The sequence below is a fragment of the Scyliorhinus torazame genome, chromosome 11 (genome assembly GCF_047496885.1).
Source record: "Scyliorhinus torazame isolate Kashiwa2021f chromosome 11, sScyTor2.1, whole genome shotgun sequence".
In the NCBI taxonomy this organism is placed as follows: domain Eukaryota; kingdom Metazoa; phylum Chordata; class Chondrichthyes; order Carcharhiniformes; family Scyliorhinidae; genus Scyliorhinus; species Scyliorhinus torazame.
The window spans coordinates 162242331-162265983 of record NC_092717.1 but is presented as its reverse complement, the minus strand read 5'-3'; the positions used below and the strand labels follow the sequence as shown (position 1 = coordinate 162265983).

Genomic DNA, 23653 nt, shown 5'->3' with positions numbered 1-23653 from the left:
GCTCGCCAGGCCTTCAGCCGCATCAAAGCGGATATCGCAAAAGCCACGATGCGCGCCATCGACGAGTCCCTCCCCTTCCAGGTCGAGAGCGACGCCTCCGACGTAGCTCTGGCGGCCACCCTTAACCAAGCGGGCAGACCCGTGGCCTTTTTCTCCCAAACCCTCCACGCCTCAGAAATCCGCCACTCCTCAGTGGAAAAGGAAGCCCAAGCCATAGTGGAAGCTGTGCGACATTGGAGGCATTACCTGGCCGGCAGGAGATTCACTCTCCTCACCGACCAACGGTCGGTAGCCTTCATGTTCGATAATGCACAGCGGGGCAAAATTAAAAATGACAAGATCTTAAGGTGGAGGATCGAGCTCTCCACCTTCAACTACGAGATCTTGTACCGTCCTGGAAAGCTGAACGAGCCGTCCGATGCCCTATCCCGCGGCACATGTGCCAACGCACAAATAGACCGTCTCCAAGCCCTCCACGAGGACCTCTGCCACCCGGGGGTCACTCGGTTCTACCATTTTATAAAGTCCCACAACCTCCCCTACTCTGTGGAGGAGGTCCGTACAGTCACAAGGAACTGCCACATCTGCGCGGAGTGCAAACCGCACTTTTTCAGGCCGGATAGAGCGCACCTGATCAAGGTTTCCCGCCCCTTTGAATGCCTCAGTCTGGATTTCAAAGGGCCCCTCCCCTCCACCGACCGCAACACATACTTCCTGAACGTGGTGGACGAGTACTCCCGTTTCCCCTTCGCTATCCCCTGCCCCGACATGACAGCGGCCACAGTCATATATGCCCCGCATATATCCATAGCGACAGGGGGTCCTCCTTCATGAGTGACGAGCTGCGCCAGTTCCTGCTCAGCAAGGGCATAGCCTCGAGCAGGACGACCAGCTACAACCCCCGGGGGAACGGGCAAGTAGAGAGGGAGAACGGCACGGTCTGGAAGACCGTCCTACTGGCCCTATGGTCCAGGGATCTCCCAGTTTCCCGGTGGCAGGAGGTCCTCCCGGACGCTCTCCACTCCATCCGGTCGCTGCTGTGTACCACCACTAACCAAACGCCCCATGAGCGCCTCCTTGTCTTCCCCAGGAAGTCCTCCTCCGGAACATCGCTGCCGACCTGGCTGGCCGCCCCAGGACCCATCTTGCTCCGGAAACATGTGCGGGCGCACAAGTCGGACCCGTTGGTCGAGAGGGTTCACCTCCTCCACGCGAACCCGCAGTACGCCTACGTGGCGTACCCCGACGGCCGACAGGACACGGTCTCCCTGCGAGACCTGGCGCCCGCCGGCAACACACACACCCCCCCCGACACCGATCATCCCCTCCCTGCCACCGGCGCACCCCGCGACCGCCCCCTTCCCGGGAGGATCGGTCCTCCTCCCGTGCCCGCCCAGGAGTAAAACAGGAACAAACACCGAAATGCTGGCGGAGACGACAACGCCGGAACAAGCACCTGCACCACCACCGGGGCTGAGGCGATCGATGAGGAAGACCAGACCACCCGCTCGACTCGTGGCATCGGCGTGACACCAAGAATGTTGTTGGACTGTAACAAAAAAAATTTCTCTTACTAATATTGTAAATAGTTCCACAAACCTTGTACATAGCCCAGTGTAGGGCTAAAACTGTAATAACATGCCCGAAATTTTCCTCCCAGGACCAGCCTTGTAAACCCCTACCACCATGCGAACCACCACCCCGCCGGGTTCATTTTTAACAAGGGGTGAATGTGGTGGTATGTATTAGGGGTCATATGGGACTGTGAAGCCGTGATGCTATTGGCTGACAGATCCCGGGTCCTGGTTGGCTGTTGACTCCTGGCTCCGCCCTGAAGGCGGAGTATAAGAACCCGAGCTTCTCCCCGCCGCTTCATTCTGTTGCTGAACTGCTGGGGACAAGTCTCGCTTAATAAAGCCTCATCGACTTCATCACTACTCGTCTCTCTCGTAAGTCATTGTGCGCTACAATGTGCCGGTGCTAAACTCGATGGGCCAAAGGGCCTTTTGTGCACTGTATTTTTCTCATTCTCATTCTGATTCTGTGGTGGATAGGGTGCCGATCAATCAGGCTGTGTTGTTTTGAATGGTGTTTTGCTTCTTGAGTGTTGTTGGTGCTGCACTCACGAGACAAGTGCAGAGTATTCCACCATTGTCTTGCCTTGTAGATGGTGGAGAGGCTTTGGTGGATCAGGAGGTGAGTTAATTGCCTCAGAATTTCCAGCCTCTGACTCGCTCATGTAACCATTCATCTGGCTGGTTCCATTTCATTTCTGGAATGGTAACTTCTGGGATGTTGATGGAGGGAGGATTCAACTATAATAATGTCATTGAAAATCAAAGGGAGATGGTCACATGATCAGCGGGATTCTCCCTTCTGGGGACTAAGTCCCCACGCCGGGGGAAAAACCGGCGCCAACGACTCCGGAGTCAACGGGCCCCCAAGGTGATGAATTCTCATCTGTCCAGGGGGCTAGGTGGACGCCGGAGGGGTTGGCGCCACTCCAGCCAATGCCAAAGGGACTGCGTGAGTTTGCACATGCGCGGAATGGCCGCCGTGATCTCGCGCATGCGCAGAACCACCGGCGTGATTCCGTGCATGCGCAGACCGGCCGTCGTATTTTGCCGCATACGCGGAGGGTTCTCTTCTCCGCGCCGGCCATGGCGGAGCCCTACAGGGACCCGGCGCAGAATAAAGAAGTGCCCCCACGGAACAGGCCCGCCCGCAGATCGATGGGCCACGATCGCGGGCCAGGCCTCCGTGGGAGCCCCCCCCCCGGGTCAGATCCCCCCGCGCTCCCCCCCCCCTCCCCCGAGGACTGCCCCCGCCGACGTACGACTAATGGACATCCGCTCGGCCCATTGGGGCCCGGAGAATTGCCGGGGGGGGGGGGGGGGGGAGAATCCCGCCCCCGCCCAAAAAATGGCGCCGGGGAATACGGCAGACAGCGTCGGGGCGGGATTCGCGCTGCCCCCCCGGGGATTCTCCGACCCGTCGGGGAGTCAGAGAATCCTGCCCTATGTCTTGTAGGAGATGGTCTTTGCTTGGCACTTGTGTGGCAGGAATGTTACTTGCCACTTATCAGCCCAAGCCTGAATATTGTCTAGGTCTTGCTGCATATGCTACAAATGATGCCGTCAATAACATTACTCATCACTTTGCTGATGATTGAGAAGAAATGGTAACTGGCCAGACTGAAATTGTCCTGCTTTTTGTGCTCAGGACATAACTGGAAAATTTTCCATATTGTAGAGTGTCAGTTCTGCAGCTGTACTGGAACAGCTTGGCTAAGGGAACATTAGTTCTGAATCACAAGTCAAAAGATCAGGTGAGAGCTGCTGCAGTACCTATTGCACTGGCGTTAGAAGGCAGATTGCTAACATAATAAATACTTACAGACAATTAAAAACATTCCACTGATTCAGCATATACAGAAAAGCCTTTCACAATGATAGTTAATAGTTTGAATTGCGAGAAACTGATGGCCACATTTACACTACTCAAACCCTTATCCTGACACTTCAGCCTACAGAAATCAGAGCCTAAGTCCTGGCACCCAGACAGAGGAGCTGTTTTATCAGTGTAAATGCTGGCAACAGCTATATGGGCACTACTCAATTTGACTTCAGCAGGCACCTGTAACTGTGCCTTTAGTCACAGAGATTTAAAAAAACTTTCAGCTGTCATTTTAAGAATTTTGGTTCACAGATTAAGTTCAAAAATACTTATTTCTATTTTATTATTACTTTTTTTTGGTATGTTTGTGTGTGCCCTTCTCTTCTATATATATATATATATTATTCTGTGTACATAACGGTAAATATACTTTGTTCAAAAACCCAATAAAAAACATTTATTTAAAAAATGTTAAAAAATACAAAGGCAATAAAATAGATACTCCCAACAGGCCTTCACATATATTCTTGCATCGTTTCCATAATGTTTTACATTGTGACCTTGTAGAAAAAATGGACAAATGTAAATGAATGCATAAATTGATGCCAGCGGTATAGAAACATTGGCCGCCAAAACCCCTTGGAGTCTGTTCAAGCAGTCCCAGTGCAGCAGACCAGAACCCCTGTCCACGCACAACAGCCCCAGGCTCCAGCCCAAATTTGAGGGATGGGCACATTAGAATGCCTACCCCGAATTGCCAGCTGGAATGTGAGAACTGGAGAGTAGACATGGTGAGAGCCCAAAAAGTCTCCTTTGCTTTACATATTCTGCGTTAACCGGAGTGAGTGGGTCTCTTGGGCGAGGTAATTAGTCCCAATTTCCCGAGTAAAGGTTTGGGCTTCAAGGTCCGAGTGGGCAAAATGATATGAGTCCTGAGGAGGGCTGCATAAAGGAGGAAGGGCAGCTAACCCAGCAGCTTCACCATCATGGAGAATCCCTAGCTGGGATATTTGAGCAAGGCCTCCTACCAGGTGAGTGGAAATCAAGATCTCCATTTTACATGGGCACTGAAGGACCAACAGGCAGAACAGCCATTATTTTTCAGCTTCACTGCAATAACAAGGATGCAGCTCAGCAACACAGAAATAAACTGAATTCTGGTAACTTCAGGCTTCACTGCAGTACACTTCAACTGAAGAAATCGCTTTTTGATTTCTGACTTCTATTTATAGAGAACCACCCTTATTAAAATTCTATCAAATCGTTCTTGGGGAGATTCATGAATTTCATTTAGGTTTTATATTTAAGATTCTCTGTGTACTGATTGTACACTTGAGGCAAAGGATGACACCAATTTTGTAAATTAAAGGTATTATGAAGACTTTTGCTCACCAATAACAGTAATTGATGCATCTCATTACTATGTATTATAGAGGAACTGTATGTAACTAGCAATTTTCATTTCCCATAAACCAAGCATCCACTGCCAGCTTGACTGCTTACAATGAAACACTGATGGAGATGCCTGAGAGTCAACTCCTTCCCACCCAGTTCCCTCTATGCACTTGTGTAATGAAGCAGAAAGGGGCAATATTGAAAAGGAGAAAAATATATTTTTAAACTGGAACTTGGGTAGGAAACTAAATTTGTCTATCCTGCCACCATTGCAAAACCATAAGGAGAGCAGATTCCAAATTCGTACAGATTTTGGTGCGGATGTTTGGAGGAAAGATGGGAGGTCAGAGGGAGAGAGAGGAAGAAGAGATGGGAAGGTTAGATGGAGAGATGGGGAGGTTATAGGGAGAGATTGAGAGGTCAGAGGGAGAGATGTAGCGGTCAGATGGAGTGATGGGAGATGTCAGGGAGAGATGGAGATGTCAGAGGGAAAGATGGGAAGGTCAGAGGGAGCGATGGGAGGTCAGAGGAAGAGATGGAAGGTCAGAGGGAGGGATGGGGAGGTCAGAGGGAGAGATGGGAGGTCAGAGGGTGAGACGTGAGGTCAGAGGGAGAATGGGGAGTCGGAGGGACAGATGGGAGGTCAGATGGAGAGATGGGGAGGTCAAAGGGAGAGAAGGGGAGGTCAGAAGGAGAGATGAGAGGTCAAATGGAGAGATGGGGAGGTTAGAAGGTGTAATGGGAGGTCAGAGGGAGAGATGGGGAGGTTTGGTTGGAAATTGAAGGTAAAGATGTGAGGACCAGAGTAAAATTGGGAGGGGGAAGGATGGAGATTGGGGGTAAGTCAGTGATCACACAGAGTGGATTGGTGAGTTATCACAGAGATGACCAAGTGCTTGCAGCTTAAATTGTTAGGTTTGCAGGATGATCTCCTGACTCACAAGTAATGTTGTAAAGGCATTTTCCAAATTAAAGCAGCCCTTCTCACCTCCTTTTACCTGTCAGATTTCCTGAGGCCCAAACTGTCATGATATCCATATTAACATATCATGGTGCCTCACTCTGCCTATTCCTCTATGGCCAGGCCCATTCCTCAGCCAGTGGATCCTGACCCACCCTTGAGGCGGTCAACCCAAATTCGTTGCCCACCTACTAGGCTGGACTTATGAGCCTGTTTGCACATTGGACTCACTGCATTGTTGTGCAACAATGTTAACGTGTTTCTCTTTTTGTCATTCTCTTTCGATATTTGATGATTGCACTTGTTTTGTTTGTGGTACAACCTCGTTGCTATGTTGCACCTGACACCTTCCCATGCATATAGTTTAGCCTCATGTACATGTTGTAAATATTGCACACACATACTCAGCCGCACTCAGTACACACCAATATTTATTACCATGTAGGCACATATTCTTGTGAAAAGGGGGGGATGTCATGATATCCATATCAACATATCATGGTGCAATCACACACACACACTGATGGACAAGTCGACAGACCAATCAACACACACGCAACATCATGGCCAATCACCAGTGAGAGCACACGCACTATAAAACAGGGAACACCACAGTTCCCGCTCATTCCACCAGGAGATAGCTCAGAGCACAGAGCTCACAGCATGCCACTCAGACATACACCATGTGCTGAGTGCCTCTCTAAGATAGTGCTAGGACTGGGTCCACAGGTTAACTGGTGAAGTACGAACCACAGCCAGAAGTTAACAGTTGTTATTATACAGAATAATAAAACAGAGTTGTACCATCTACAACCGCGTTGGTTCGTTTGTATATCAGAACACCCAACACGACACAAACAACTGTGGTTAAAAATAGAAACACTTATGTTGGAGTCACGCAGCTGCCTTCAAAGGTTCCAACAACCAACTCAACTCCTGGGAGAGAATGGTAGGCTTGCTCCTCGCTTAGACTCGGTGGCCTGTTGAATCAGGTGTGAGGCCAAAAATGGACTGATGCCTTGCTAGTCTTCCAGCCATTCCCATTGGCACCGGTTCCGCTCCCTGAAAAGCGGCGTACTCAGGGAGTATGCCACGTCTAGTATCCACCACTTGAGACCATTGCTTGAGGCACTCCCCGCTATTTTCTGCCCCCGACCAGCCAAACACCTGACGGCGTATCTCTAATGTGGTCCTGCCGTTCGGGAATCTCGCGTGGCGGCTACGGACTCAGCCCGGGCCGCCACAGTTGGGGGCGTGCTGATCGGAGGGCAGTGGGTGCCTCATTTGGGAATGGGCTTCAATTTTGCGGGCGGTCCGAGTCGGGCGCGTGGACGATCGGGTGCACTATTTCCGTGGTCCAGGTCCGCGGTCTGAGTCCGCCATGGAACACGGTGCGGCCACTGGAGGCCGCCGCCATGCGCATGTGCGGCCTCTGACCTGGAAGTGCAGGGGGCCATACCGGCAGCTGGAGCTGTGAGCTCCACGATAGGCTGTGAATCTATGGCCATTTGATGCCAGTTTCTCTGGCGTAAAAGACCATAGTTTTCACAACGGCATGGGGACATAGTCCCTGAAATGGAGAATCCAGCCCCATGTTTTTCCTTTGTCGTTCCATGCTCTGCTCTGCTTGACTGGGAATCCCGATACTGGCGTCGGGCAATGACGAATCCACCCCCTGAAGTGAGAAGATTGTTTCAGATTTTTGACTTTTTATTTTCCTATGCAACTCAAACTCCCCCATTTTGGGCAAGATGATTACCCTCCTTGTCCTATCAAGCCTGTCCTTGGAGCATTTTGACAGGAGGTGTTTTGTATTTTTTGAGGTCTTAGGGGTGATTTTCCAGCCGTGTTGTGCCTGGCATAAGTCCTGCTATATCAGGAATATACCAGATGAGCACTGAAACAGGATTTACACCAGGGAGTGTGTGGTAAATTAGCATATTTACATATGCAGGATCTGTTTTACGACGGGTTTTGCGGGCTCCCGCGGTTCTCTCACCCGCCGGCACAATGTGAAGCGGGTGTGAATCACTGCTGGTCTGTACAATTGGAGAGCAGACGGGATAACCATGCCGGGGGCGCAGAGGCCATTGTAGTCCCCGGGTGGTTGGTGACATGGTACTTCAGCCTGGCACGCGGCACTTCCAAATTGGCACTGTCAGGGTGCCGGGGCAGTGCCAGAGGGGGTGACAGATGAGGAAGGCAGAGAAGGAGGGGAACGGGCATTTGGTGACCCCCATAATGGAGTGCCACTCACCTGGGGGAGTACGCCTACGGGTGATTGGGAATACCTGGGGCAGAATTCTCCGCCGGCGGGATGCTCCGTTTTGCCGGCAGCCCGGGGGTATCCCAATGGCATAGGGCTGCCCCACAATGGGAAACCCAATTGACCAGCCGGCGTAACGGAGCATCCCGCCGGCGTGCTGAACCAGAAATGTGGCGCGGCATGATGGAGAATCCTGCCCTTGATGCCGGCAAATGGGGAGGGGCCTTCTGCCGGCGAGAAGGGTGATGGAGGGTCTGTAGCGTTATTCCGAGATTGGGGTGCCCTTTAAAAAGGCTCTCCAATCTCGGAGGAGCCGGACCTGCCGGTCTGTTTAGGCCCTGCCCCGCTCAATGTCGGAACAAATCACACTCCCTTCCAAAACATTGATTAAGTGCGGGAGGAATTACATCAGAACATCGATTTCCACGCAAAAAATTACACCTTGTCATTTTGGGGGGAAAATTCTGCCCCTTGTCTTTTTTCGGGAGGCCTCTGATTCGTGAAAGATTATGACCAATGCCATCAAACTGATGGCAGGATATTGGTTAACAGAGTAACAGCTCAAGACACCATAAAGGCTCTCTCCAGGGCCTTTATGTCCGATATTTCCTGGAACAAGGATTGTCCGACAGAAGGGCTGTCCCAGGTAAAGTGTGAGTATCTCACAAACAAGTTGAAGACTCATGATAACGATTTTGTTATGCTCCACGAATCTATGTCTCCAATGGCCAACAATTATCCATGGATAAAACCTAGCCACTATCAACCAAAATATTGCCTGGACATATGCAAGACTACCTCAGCCCCTTTGCGATCTCTAGCCTTCCACCCCAGCCCCCCGTACGTAATTGTGAACCCCGGTGCCAGCCAAAATTGGTCAGGCCCAGACAAGGGGGCTCATTAAGGGAACTTAACACACCTGCGTAGAATCTAAATTATGATTATAGAGTCCAATAGTGAATTTATATTGCTCCTTTGGTACTCTTTGATACACCATTGGGATTATGCGTGGCTTGGCATTCCATGGATTTAGACCCCAGTCTAACAGACTCAGTTCATTCTGCAAAGCATCCATTTCATAACATTGTATTTTCATCCTACCCCAGTGCTTTTTCACAGATGTGATGAATGTGCTGATTATTGCACAATGACAATCCCTTTTGCCTATGAAAAAAACCTGGACAAATGCCAGATTCACGTGTTCTAAATTATCTCACGTCCCAAAATTGCAATGCGAATCATAATGAATATTTTTAGCATTTTTCCATTATCTTAATGTTTTCAATAAAAAGATTTTACAAGCATAAAGAGGCAGAGGTGACATCTATTGCTGAGATAGCATTTATGCTGATGTATAGCTGAGGATTTTCCAAAACTTGTGATTAGCTTAGCATGTGCAATTAGCAGAGGCTTACATTTTGGTCCTGCGGATGCTGTCCCTGTGATTGTGGAACGTGGACCTCCTTTCATTGGAAAACCACCCTTTCCTCTACGTGTGACAGGTATTGTGACACGTGGGCGTTTTATTGGTATAATAGCACGAGGTGGTGGTGGAACACGGCCATGGTAATCAAACATCCTGTAAACAAAAACGCTTACGTTTAAAATACAAAATGCAACTGTGGCTTTACTTGCATATTTAAATGACAAAGTTAGCACCTGTACGCCAGTTTTCAAGACACTAAAATAACTCCAATAAATGACTTCAGCTACACCAAGCCACTCAATGAATGAGCGCACTTCAGGGGCGGTATGGCTTCTCAGTTTTATATTCCGAGAATTGAGATTATCGCCTAACATGGATGGCAAAAACATAGGGTGAGCTTTTAGTTCCATTTTGGAACTAAAAGCAAAAATACATGAAATCCCACCACAGAATAGCGGTTTTATGTAAATTGCTGCTTGTGGTGAAATGCACATAGGCATATCTATGTATAATGGTGCATAGTTGTACCGATGTAGATATCTATATATAACAGCACCAGTGTACAAAGCCACTGACCAATACATGTAAGGACATTTATGACCTCCCGCCAGCAGGTGGAACCAGTCATCCATACAGACACACATATATATACCGGGGGATGGACAAGACACAGGCATTTGGTAGTAGGATATACAAGGGGACAGTCATTTCCCACCTTAGGTTCACAGTAACGTAGACAGAATTGTTTGTACATAGAAATGCAGGATTACCATCCAGCGTGTCAAGAATAAATACTTATAGCAATCATGTCTTTGTGTTTAATGTGTACCTTCATGATCAGGGAAGCCACAGAACACAACACTGCTGTAACTCCTGTGGCCTTGCACGGAGCGAGTCAAGCTAAAGAGCAGAATTCCGGTGGGGCAGGGGATATTTGGATTTGGCAAACAGACGTCATTTGTTTCCCACTTTAAATTGACACCTTAAAAATTGCACAACAGGACTGAGCTTGGCCCTCACAAACCTATCGTAGTTTTTAAAAATTACTTTATCAGAGTTACAAAGCCAGAGCTCAGAGTGTGGACAGGGGCGAACCACTAATCCAGCTCCTCGCCTCCTCCAAAAACCAATTCAAATTGAATCCAATTCATGGTCCCCACAAGAGAGACATACCAGATCCAGGCATTACACCTGATTGCACGCTCATCTCAGCCAATAGGCCTTTTACTGCCCCACCTCATTACAATGTTTAAAACAGACTCCCACAGCTGGGAAGCAGTGATTTAAATTTAATCCTGCTTGGGTCTTGGAAAACCCAGCAGTGAAATGGAGAGCCAGGGACTGTCCTGCACTGGATTCAAGCTGTTGCCTTTCTGCTAAGCTTTCCTGCTAATTTTCCCAGCTGCTGGTTGGGAAAAAGAAGAAAAGAATGATACTGAGGTTCTGAGCTTATTTTTGCCTTCAGTTATCTTGAGCAAGGGGAATTCAAACAGATGTTGGATCTTGACTTTAAAAAGGGTCGAAATGCCTGCTTTTAGTTCAAATTTTTTTTTTTTATTCTCCTTTTTCACATTTTCATCAAATAAACACCCACCAACAAATAATCAACAATAACAAATACAATGGCAATCCCCAGGCCAACAACCCCTTTATCCTACCCACCCCCAAACAGCCCCCAACATTTGAAATACAGAAGAAAGAAAAAGAATCAAGAATCCACAACCATCCCGTACATAATCACCAATAACCTATAAATTCCAACAACCCCAACACCCACGCCTAATGTTCGATGTCATTCAATTTTTGAAAATGCATAATAAACAAAGCCCATCCGTCCCCTCAACTCGAACTTTACTTTCTCGAGTGTTAAGAACTCCAGCGGATCCCCCCTCCCCCCACGCTGAGGCACAGGGTGGAGAAGCCAACCTCCACCCCAACAGAATCAGGTTAATAGGCCAATTTTGTGAAGGGAGATGGCAGGGATGGGATCTTCCCGCTCAGCCTGGAGCCTGGAACTAATGTGGAGCCAGCTTTGTGGCAAGAGGCTTGGGGCTGGTGAATTGAGATTTATGTCTCCTCTCCATCACCCCAGCACGTGGACCTATTAGGATGTGATGGTCACCCAGAGGAGAGATACCCGCTCCATAATGATTCCACAATTAATTATTTTTGTAATGTTGCAGAAAGCACCCTCATTCTGAAATGCCCTGGCAGTCTCTTGCCTGCCTCAGCAGCACCCACCCATCCCGATAGGGCTGCTGGTCGTACATTGCAGCACACCCCCTGGTCAGGCCTCCTGCTTCCCTGGCCTGTCTGCTGTCCTTAACTGCACAGGGCTCCCAGAGGATGTTTATAATTGGCCATCTCCAGGAGGATCATGAGTCGTGCTATGGCCACTTCAGCTTCACGAACCGTAATGGAGGCTGATGTTAGGTTCATGACCCAACAGGGAACATCGAGGTCCTTGAGTTCCTGGCTATGTCAATCTTTTGAATGTCTCTTAAATTTCTATTGCAAATTTACCAGCCTAATGTAATGTAGGCCGAATCAGTGACACCCACATCCATGAAAGACATTTTAGAAACTCATGCAGGAAAATAAAAATTCCGATAAACTGATTATGCATTGCATTTAGGAATATCATATAGCCTTTGCCAATGAGTTCAGCCATCCTGGAGTTACTTTAGTGCGAAGCCATCAATTTAGAATAGTCACAATGGAAATAATGGTACTGTATTGAATTTTGATATTTGTGCTGAATTCACATTGCTGCAGACATAGACTTAACACAAAGATTATTGGATAATAAAGGACTTTCCAGAAAGACCAGGGGGCGTGATTCAAGAAAAACATTTCTAAGTGTCGTTTTGGGTGAGTTTGGCGGGGTGTTTCCTGCCGGCTTTTTGGGTGAGATCCACACTGCTATTCACTCATATTTGGGCCTTGGGGAGTTTCTCCCAGATCAAGCCCACACCTAGAAATGTTTTCAACACTGGGAGCTGAATTCACTGGTGAGACCGGGTCATCAGAGATTGAGGCACCGATTTGAAAGGATTCCCTGATCTCTAAGTGAGTTTGAGGGTCCCCACAAGCCCAACCATGAGCAATGTCACCCCCCACACATATGGGCATTACCCCCGCAAGTGAGGACACTCCAGTATAGGGTCACTGAGGGCCCCCTACCTTTTCTGGCCTCCTTCCCTTTTTGCCCCCCCCCCCCCCCTTTCAGGACTCCCACCCCTCATCCCCATCACAACCTTTCAGGACCCCTAACCTTCATTCCCCCCAACCTTTATTAGGCTCCTTCATCCCCGACTTTCACCCCAACTCTTCACCCCCCCCCCCTTTCATGGGCATGGTCTCCCTCAGGCCCAGACCTTGGCTGTGCCACCCGTGCATCCTGGCGTTGCCACCCAGGCACCCTGGAAGTGCCCCTGCCAGCCTGGCAGTGCCAGGATGGCAATACAATGGTAACCAGGGGCCAGAGGGAGAGCCAGGGACCACTCTGCCCTGTCTATGACTACTCAAAATTGTCTAAAGGTTTGGCAGATACCCCAGATGCCATTATGCCTGGTCCATATTTGTGTGGAGCAGTACTAAATGGCATCTAGTCCTGGTCTTGCTGGCAAGGCCGTTTGTTCCCGGGCCCTGGGAGAATACAGCGCAGACATATTTGAATGAGTCGAATGGCTCATTTAGATATGTGTATCTGGACTTTGCACAGTGTGGGATGAATTGCGTTAATCTCACGAGATGCCTCAAGCATCAGGAATCCCACGAGAGGCCTTCTGTGAGATCCATTGGCCTCGCTGGGCCACCAGGTGGGCATGAAAAGGCTGGTAATTCATGCCCCAGGTGTGGGGGCAGCACTCAGCCAGAGGACTTGAGCTTTTTAGCAAACTCTTCAAAACAAGGAGGTAGCCTCTTTCAAAAAAAACTGTGGCTAGAAAGAAGGAAGAACTTCACGGACCTCTGTAGAGCTATATAAATAAACAAAGGAAGACCTTCCTTTGAAACTGCCTGGACCTGTCAATGAAAAGGCTTTTAAAGGACAATGGTCTGTGAAATTGAATGTAAACAATGCAGGTCAAAGTGTTTAGGCTTCTAGGCATGCTTGAAAAAGATAAAGGGCAATGAAAATAACTCTGAAAAACCTCTTCGAAGGTTTCCACCGCATCATAGGTAAGACGTTTACCTTTATCTCACAGACCCCTATCACAGGAAAGACCCGTGACCTCAACCTCTCCATCCCAACACAAGCCCCCTGACCCCCACCACTTCTGAAGGACCCCACTCGGCAAGTACAGGCAAGTACAGGCACACCTTGCCCTTACTCGGAGTGCAAAGCGGCAGGTAAGTATTGCCAAGGGGCAGGGCCTGAAGGAGGATCGGAGGGATGGGACCTTGTCAGCGATTGGAGGGGCCTTGCTAGTAAATTGGGGGGGGGGGGGGGGGGGTTCTGCGACAGTATTCTAAGATCTGGGTACCTGTGAAGAGGGGGACCAGTCAGCTGATTTGGGCCCCTCTCCTCCCAGGGCCAACATGAGCATGTTCAAAAATATTCTGAGAATCCTAGAATAGCTCGTCAGCATCGTTCCTATGCCTACGGGAACACTCCGGTTTTCCTGCTGGCAGGAGCACTTGGTCTTCAAATGGGAGAATAGTGTCCAGTGTTTCGGATCTAAATGATCCTTCAGCAGACCCTGCTATCTCTCGACTGGGATGCAATTTCACCTTCACCAACTGGACAGTAATTTGGTGTGTTTGATCATGTGCTTTTAAATCAATGAAATGAATACCAGGTGGCAATCCAACCTGCTGGAACAATGAACAAACATAGACTTACAGTGCAGAAGGAGGCCATTAGCCCATTGAATCTGCACCGACCCAATTAAGCCCTCGCATCCACCCTATTCCCGTAACCCAATAACCCCTCCGAACCTTTTTGGTCACTAAGAGCAATTTATCATGGCCAATCCACCTAACGTGCACGTCTTTGGACTGTGGGAGGAAACCGGAGCACCCGGAGGAAACCCACGCACACACGGGGAGGATGTGCAGACTCCGCACAGACAGTGACCCAGCGGGGAATTGAACCTGGGACCCTGGCGCTGTGGAGCCACAGTGCTATCCACTTGTGCTACCGTGCTGCCCTAAATGCTTGTGCAGTTGAAGGTGGAAACATATCCCCATATCAGGTATGAAGAATGGCCAGTCAAACAGACTATCACAAGGTTACAGGTCCACAGCTGACTACAGGCAACAAAAGAGAAAAATCCCGAAAATAAGGACAGTGAGGGGTAACCAGCTTGCTGTAACTAAATGCACTCAATCTTCCATTCATTCAACTTAATGTACAGTAAATAATCCGCAGTGTGTGCACGTCGATGCCTGTTGTTGGTGTTGGGTGAGGCTCCCTGGAAGCAGCAGAAAGTCGCCCGATGATCCTGTATCTTCAGAAATGGGTGGCAAAATAACAATTCGGTGACTCAGGTCACATATTCTGATTTTACTCACACACGCATCAAATAAAGGTGAAGGAACTATCATACTTCCACATTTCCATAGCTGTCACGTTTATTACAGCTTGGTCTTCTAGTTAAAAATGCACTCCTATGTTGACAACTATCTGGATGACCTTTGGAGAAAATTGTCTTGAAACAAATAAGGTACTGGTTTGAAAAGCTCCATTTGATCAAATTCCAGATGAGATTTATACTGACGAGACAAAGCCTGGAGGAGGAACTGATAAGGCTGCATTATTCATGTTAACCCTGAACGAATAAACTTGTTTAGAGTTGTGCCTTTTTTACCTCAGAAGATTGATAACAACAGTTATATATTCTGCCAGAGCTTTGGCTTGACTTTTCAAATTGCATCTGTCAGCATTATAATCAAGGATAGGGGGGACATCAGGTATTGAACTGTGCTGGGAATTAATCACAGTTGGCCACATTTTTAGAAAAAGCCAGAATAAAAATTTCATTTCTTGTCAGGCAGGTTTCCTGTTTGAAATTTGGAGAAGAACAAGACCAGTATAAAGCTCAATAGGTCTTTATTTGATTAAGCCCTCCACTGACACAAGAAGGAATTTGCATTTCTATATAAAGAATGCACATTTCTGGAGGGAAAGTGGGGGGGAGGGATTTAAATGATGGTGAGGAATAACACCATGTCATACAATCATAGAATTTACAGTGCAGAAGGAGGCCATTCAGCCTATCGAGTCTGCACCGGCCCTTACAAAGAGCACCCTACTGAAGCCCACGTATCTACCACATCCTCAGAACCCAGTAACCATCATTTAGCATTTTCTGGACACAAAGAGCAATTTATCATGGTCAATCCACCCAACCTGCACATCTTTGGACTGTGGGAGGAAACCGGAGCACCCGGAGGAAACCCACGCAGACACGGGGAGAACGTGCAGACTCCGCACAGACAGAGACCCAAGCCGGGAATCGAACCTGGGCCCCTGGACCCTGCTGCATCGGATACAGAAGTGCTGTATCGTTATTTGACTAGTCGTCCAGAGGCCTGGACTAATGATCATGAGCTTAAATCCCAACATGACACCTGGGTAATTTGGATTTGGTTAATTAAATAACATTTTACAATCTAGTGTCTGCAAAAGTGACCAAATGACTGGAATTTTCTGAAACTGATCAGGTTTATCCATGTCTTTTCAGGAAGGAAATCTCCAGGGCAATTAAGGATGGGCAAAAAAATGCTAGCATTGTTAGTGATGCTCACATCCCATGAACAAATAAAAAATTAATCCTAATTGTAATCGTAGATTACACAGACAAATGAAATAAATCTAAGGAAAGTAGTGTTCTTGGCCACTAAAAAGTGATTTTTCAAGTAATCCTGTGATTAAGGGCATGATTCTCTGGACTCGTTGCTTTCTCCCTCAAGCATAACGAGGCCAGTGAAGAGTGGGAGAGGCTAAAAGCGAGATCCGCGTCAGACTCCAAACAGTTTTTAATGCAAACGACCCGCTCCCGTAGGCAAAATCGGGATATTGACGGAGCGTGGAGAGAAACCAATTATCACCACTTAAGCCCCATTTCCATACAATTAACCAGAACAACCCCATATCCAACAGCCTCCCATCATTCAACGGCCATTCCAGCAAGTGGTCATGCTGGCGCCGATTAGTACTCCTTTTGAAAAACGTGAACCTGCCAGAAATGCTTCTGCGGGGAGCTGAGGAGGGGAGTAGCCATCTTTGTTCACAGGCAAAGAGCCTGGGGGTGCTGGGCGTGTTATCCTGTGATCAGTAGAGGAGGGGCGGGCGGGAGGGGGGACCCTCGGCTGGGGATGGGGTCCCTCTGCAGGGGTGGGCCTCTATGGGGGGTGGGGAGGTGCGCTGGAAGGCAACCGGGGGGTCAACTGCTCACGCCACCACCATGTCAAGCCCTGGATTGTGTACCCGTTCCTGGGGCAACCTTTGGTCTTGCCCATCTGTCCCACCGACCACCCATAACCCCCTCCGACTGCTGAGGCCTCTGGCTGTGTGGCTAAAGGCTATTGATATTAGGGAACTGGCAATCGTGGTTAAGTGAGCACTTCACACAACCTAAGTGGATTTCCGTGGGTGGGTGGGCCAAATAGCATGTGGCGGTCATTGTCTAGCATCCATTTCACACCCTGATGTCTGGACACTGTGCTTGAACACTGTGGGAGGCAACACCACATACGCAACCATAAACACACAGGGGCCAGGGGATGGTACACAGCTCTGGGGACATGCCCAAGGCTGGAGGGTGGATGAGCATCATGGGGAGTGGGGGGACTGGAGAGATGGGCAAAGGGTTCGGGGGTCAGCCCGCACTGCGGAAGGAAATGACAGAGGCATCATAATGGTTGTGCGAAAAGGTGTTTCATGTGTTGTACAAACCCCAATCCCGATGATGCCAGCTCCCCAACACCCACCTTCCCTCTGCACTCCGTACCTCACCTCCCCCATCCCCACCCCCGGTGCCCTCAGTGATCCTCAACGTGCTTGGCCTTCCTAGATCGATCACTACTTCTTGGTGTTTCCCCAAAGGTGGAGGCAGCCAGCTGCTTACCTCATCCTGTGGCCTTCGATGTCCCTGGCGGGAGTCCTTTGGGGGCTCTAAGGCCGGAGGGCCCCGACTCACTTGTCTGCGGCAGATGTACAGCCGTGCCGCCCTGTCTCGTGTGCTGACCTCGAGACGGTTGGAACCCAGGGGAGCTGGTGGCCGCCAATCCATGGGACGGGTCTGGCTTGGCACCCAGTGCCCCCTCCACCTGATCGGTGCTCATAGGGCCAAGAGGTTCATCTTGATTTGGAGGGGCAGCTGGTTTGAACCCCGGCTGCCCCTGCATTATCTGGCTCTGCCAGACCTGGCGGTTCGCCATGGTCTACATCATAGTGACGACGGCTTAAGTGATGCTCCTCAGTGACTGCGCCATGCTCTGCAGCCCCTCAGCCATGCCCACCTACAACTGAGATCTGACCCCGTCACCTCCAGGGCATGTTCCTCAAAGGAGGTGAGGATTCTTATCTCCGGCACCCCTCCACCAGTCTGGGCCCTCTCCCGATGGTTATGGGAGAGCTTTTCCTGAGGAGGCACAGAGAAGGCATCGTTAGCCAGACGTGTGGTTCACAGAGGTGGGAGAGACGGTGTGAAGGAGTATATTGAGGGGGGGGGGGGGGTGGGGGGGTGGGGGGTGGACGAGGGGTTGGGGGTCACATGGGGAGTTGGGGGGTGAATGTTCCCTGTGGGGGGGGGGGGGGGGGGATTGGTGTCTACTCACTCGTGCTGCCCGGTGTTGGTCGTTGACCTTCTTCCCGCAATGGAGACCAGTCCTCCTGGTGACGCCCCCCGTGCTGACAGCTACTGCCACCTCATCCCAGGCAGCACTGGCTGCCTTAGGGTTGACTCTCTCCGGGACCCTTGGGGGAACAGGACATCCCTTCGGGCCTCCACGGCACCTAGCAGCCTCCCCAGGTCAGCAATCCCACATCTTGGGGCTGCTCTCCTCGGCACCATTGTTCAATGCTGGCTGGGGTTGGCTGAGCAAGTGCAGCTTGAGTACTGCTCGACCTTGTTAGCGGGGGACAGGTTAGCATGCCCCTGCGAATCAGCTGGCGAGGCTTCATTTGCGACGAGAAGCCTGTGAGGCCTCATTGAGTGGACCAATTAACGTTGAATAGCGTTGCTGGCCTTGCTGGGCCGAGCGCCGGGAAGCACGCGGCAATTCCCGCTCGCTACCACACTTAGAAATTTTTCCGGAGATTTGCGTCCTAAATCATTTGTATGTGTTACTGTGCTTCTAAACCTACTGACAAAAATCCAATTTTATGTATGTGCCATTGTCAAATCCTTTCCATTTCAGAGTTATTGTCGCCATCTCATTGTGGGCAATGGCAGCACAATGGTTTTAATCTTCTTTGCTGGGCAGATTTGCATGTTAGGTTAAGGGGCGCGGGTCTACAATCAAGTGGATCAGTAAAGACTTGATGAGCTAAATGGCCTCCTTCTGCACTTCAGGGATTCCATGATTTTAATGCCACTGTGAACGAAGATTCGCACAACCCAATGCTGCTACGCATTTCTTCCAGGATCTTCTGATCGCAACTGCCAAATAAATGTGAAGCGTTCCTCAGGGAATTCTAGCCGGGATTCTCCGCCACCGGTAGCGGGGTTCACGATGTGGCAGATAATCGGGCATCTTGGCGATAAAACGGGATCAGCGTCCTCTGGCTCCCCTGCTGGCAGTGGACATCGCTGCAACATTTCAGAGCGTGGTCCAGTCACAACAGGCCATGGCTGCGGGCATCGAGAACATTGGCCTGGCACTGGCTTACCTGAACCAGATATAGAGTGATGAGTATACACTGAGTGATGTGGCACAGTCCCAGAGGGACATGACACAATCTCAGAGGGACATGGCCAAGTTCCTGTGCTTCATGGCCATGAGCAAGGAGACCCTATTCGAAGCAAGAGCAGGCCTCCAGTACTGGCAGAGCCAGGTGACGGTGGAACCCCTGTAGCTCGCTCAAGCCACACCCCCATTCCAAGGAGTAGCCTGGTGGCCATTGGGCACCCCAAGGGAGGAGGAGGTGATGGGACCCGTGCCGGTGACTCGTGCAAGGAAGGTTCTGGAACGCCAAGGGCCTCTGAATCCCTCCCCTCCCCCACCTGTCCCTGGCACATCCGATGGGCAACGGGCCACCTGGGTCACCCAAAAGACAGCCTATCCAGGCCGGGTTGCTCCAGAGGACAGCCAACGAAAGGGACTCAGGTTACAGGGTGGAAATCAAAGCAGGCCGCCTCCACTTCTGATGTACCGCCTGGGGACCCACCTAGATGGAGCATTAGGGCACGTCAGACTAGAAAGTTAGACATCAGGTAAGTTGGCACGGGTAAAGCACATAAGTTAGCAATAGGGACTAGGGCACAATACTTGTACATATCACAATAAACACTTGTTCGCCAACGTTCCAATTCTGAAGGATGAGAGGGCTGGGGTGAGGGCAAGGAGGTGGGCACGGGCCAGTACCACCAGGGCAGTCGGGGCCACCCCTGGTTTTGCTCTTGGGACGGCAGGGGGCAGGGCTAGATATGTGGGGGCACCATGTGGTAGGACCTACCCTGTGAGTGACCCACCACCACACATCACCCCGATATCCAGCCCCTCCCCCCCTAACCCCAGACCCAGTCCCCACCTCTGCCACCCCAGGGGTTTGATAGGACCGCATGATAGAATGGTCATCACGTTTGCAGGGATTACCCGGGCGGATGGATTTAAAAAAAAGTAAAATCCTAATTTAAAAATATACGTTGGTTGACATTGTACGATGCTGATTACATTTGCAAAGCAGGTCTCTCAAATCTATTATGAGGGCAGGAGTTAGATCCTGCCAAATGATGCGGAGCACCAGCGCTCATCGCAGAGTGGGTTGTCATCATCCTACATCCAATGGATCAGACCCGCTGATACTGCCAGCTCAGTGTAGTGAAGCAGGTAGGAAGCACGGAGGGGGAGACTGGAAGGGGGGGGGGAGGGCGGTTGTGTGTGTGGGGGGTGGCTGTGGGGGACATTTCAACAGCTGCTGGCCAAGCCCCCTAGTTGGCGAACGTGGTGCCGATTAGAGCATCCTTTGCGCGCAGGCCCTGGCCTTCTGTGGCTGCCCAGGCCTCATGCCCTGCCCATCCTGGCCCTCCTCCGCATCCTCCTCGTCAGACAAGGCCTGGCGTTCTCCCTTTTCTCCAGCGCTTCGTCCCTCTGCTGCACGATGTTGTGGAGGACGCAGCAGACCATCACGATGTGGGAGACCCTCCGAGCTTTATAGTGGAGGGCTCCTCCAGAGCAGTCCAGGCACCTGAATCGCATCTTTAGTACGCTGATGCACCGCTCGATCACCCCCTGGTCGCGGAATGGGTGTCGTTATAGCGAGTTACCGCATTGGTCTGTGGCTTCCAGATAGGCGTCAGCAGCCACAACCACAGCGGATACGTCCTGTTGCCCAGGAGTCAACCACTCACCTGGCGCTGCGCCTCAAATGTGTCTGGCACTGTCGAATGCGCCAGGATGACGGCGTTGTGAACGCTGGCTGGGTATCAGGTACAGACATGCATAATGTGCATCCCATGATCACACACCAATTGCATGTTCATGAAGTGGTACCCCTTGCGGTTCGTGAAGGTGAACTGTGCTGAGACGGTGCCCATAGAGGGACATATGCGTCAATCACCCCCTCCATTGACTTAGGGCACCTGTTGGATGGTGGCGAACCCCGCTGCCCAGGCAACCTGGTGGGCTCGGTCCACATTCAGGTTTATGAATTGCGTTGCCCGGGCATGCAGGGCCTCTGTGATGGCGCGGATGCACCTGTGCACCGAGATCTGTGAGATCCTCGACAGGTCCCCACGCGGTGTTTGGAAGACCCCGTGGCATAAACGCTCAGGGCGACCGTCACCTTGACGGCCACCGGGAGCGGGTGTCCTCCCCCATACCCCTGCAGTGCCAAGTGTGCCATGATGCAGCAGATATGCCAAATGGTCTCCTTGGTTAGCGGAGTCTTCGACCCGGTCTGGCAGGTCCTCAAATGACAAGCACAGTCGGTATATGCACGGAACCTGATACGGCGCCTTCTTCCCATCTTGGCGGCCGACCCTCCATCCTCACCAGCTGGTTCCCGTTCCTTTGGAGCAGGCTCCGCTGCTGCAGGGCTCACCCTGAGCAGCTCCTGCTCATGCAGCCTCATGGCATCCGACAAAGCTGCGGCGGCTAGGCAGATGCCAACCACTCCTGGTTGGATACCAAAATCCATTCTCGACAGGGGAAAAGGACAAACATGCTAGCATGGTGGTTACCCCCATGCCCAACCAGGTCCTGCACTGCAGCTGATGCCACCAGATGCCACCCCCTCCCATTCCCACCCCTACTTCCGGTCATTCCCCTCACACTTTGCCCTCCGCACCACACCACTGGCTCCGTCGGTGACTGGCACTGGGTGGCATCTGACTCTGGCACCTGTCCTTGCCGGCAAGGGTACTGGTGGCTGGCGCAGCCGATGCCAGCAGTAAGATCTGCGGCACCTGTATTGCACCTTCCTGTGGGGTCTACCGTGGGTGTCCTCCTTGGGTGGGCCGCTTGAATTGAATCCCCACCGGCAGGGTGGTGTAGCCACGTAAAATGGCTGATTCCCGATTAGAATGGTCAAACCCCGATTTAAAATGACGAACGGAAGAGGCTGATGGGAAAATCAGCCAACAGGACTCAAACGGACAGCTGCAGGTAAAACGGTGTATTCGCCTCTGGGGAAGTCAGTCCAGACCGATACCTGCAGCCATCAACATCACAACAACCCAGCCATCTGCATTTTAATCAGCCATCCCCGGGAACAATTGCTACAAATTAGTAACACAAAGCCGACCCAGGCCTTTCGGCGCCAGCAGGAGCTGACACAAAGAAAGGTAAACGACCACCCCCCAATCAAGGAATCGCTCCAGTATTGGAGCATATCGAACCAAGTGATTGGGACCAAGTCCAATCACTTGGAACCAGGTACAAGGTCCGCCCCGAGAGGCGGGAGGCCCCTGGGGACTATAAGACTAGGGGCCAAGTTCAAATCGACCCTTCTCTTCCTGCTCGCAACCTTCGAGACCCTTCTACAAGAAACTGTAAGTTTTACTCCAGCGATCGCTACCAGATAGGCGCTCCTGACTATCGACTTGTACCAGCTTTTGAATCCCGCAGGCTCAGAACCAATTCGAAAGACCATTCGTTTCCCTGACCTGGTGTGCCATTTCCAAAGTTAAGTATTGGCCTTTAGTGGTAGGTAGTAGTTTAGAAGTAGAATTATTGTATAAGTATTAATTGCTGTATATAATAAATGAGCGTTGATTTAACTCTTACTAAGCGGTGTGTTGCATTATTGATCATTACTCAGACTTGAACCACGTGGCGGTATCAGAAAGATACCTGGCGACTCATGAGCAAAGGTGACAGAATAAGAATAAAGTAAACTAAGGCTAAAACGAGCAACAGTGGTGCCCGGTTGTGGGGGGGGGGGGGGGGTGCGGAGATCGGCTGGTGACACTCTGTGCAACCATGGGCGGTCAGTGGGTTGCGCAGCTGGTGGCTGCCTTGCAGGCTGCGGCAATGGTGGTCTGTGCCTGGAACCATCAGTCTTGGGGGGACAGCCCAACCCATGGTCGCCCCCCGCTTCACCCCTCATCCCTGGCAGACGTCCCCCAGCCAGCGGCAGCACCGGTAGCCTTTGCTGCACCTTTGGGAACATTATTACCTCCTCTCTCACGCTCATCAGCCACAGCACCTGATTCCGAATGTTAAATATCACAAGTGAGCAATTACATTGGTACGTCCGCCTGGTGGCGGCGGTGCATTACGAGAGGCCTGGAGAACGTCGGGTCAGGTCAGTCAATGATATGCCAACGGACTTTACTGTATAATTTGCATGATGAAACCGCCATGCGACGTAGAATGCATTCGCGCCCATGTCGAGGCACTGGAGCATGGCATTCCATTGGGCGCCCAAAGGGGACGATTTTCAGGTCACGTGCGATTCTTCACCCAATCGCGATTACGGCGTCGCTAGTCTGAGAATCCAGCCAATGGTCTCCCAAATGGAGAATCCGAGTCTCTGTCAGAGCGGAGTACAATCTGCTGAAGAGATGACCCACTCTTTTTTTACAGCGTTAGCTGC

General features: G+C 50.7%; 1 protein-coding gene across 5 annotated transcripts in view; it reads right to left on the bottom strand.

The window, feature by feature from the left end:
• The window catches only part of LOC140385610 (RNA-binding Raly-like protein), a 1446698-nt gene that overhangs the window by 153649 nt on the left and 1269396 nt on the right, over positions 1–23653 (bottom strand). For all 5 annotated transcript variants that reach the window (XM_072467935.1, XM_072467934.1, XM_072467936.1 and 2 more), the window contains one exon: positions 9434–9597. In XM_072467935.1, the coding sequence (XP_072324036.1) occupies positions 9434–9597 (164 nt within the window). The remainder of the gene's footprint in view (positions 1–9433; positions 9598–23653) is intronic.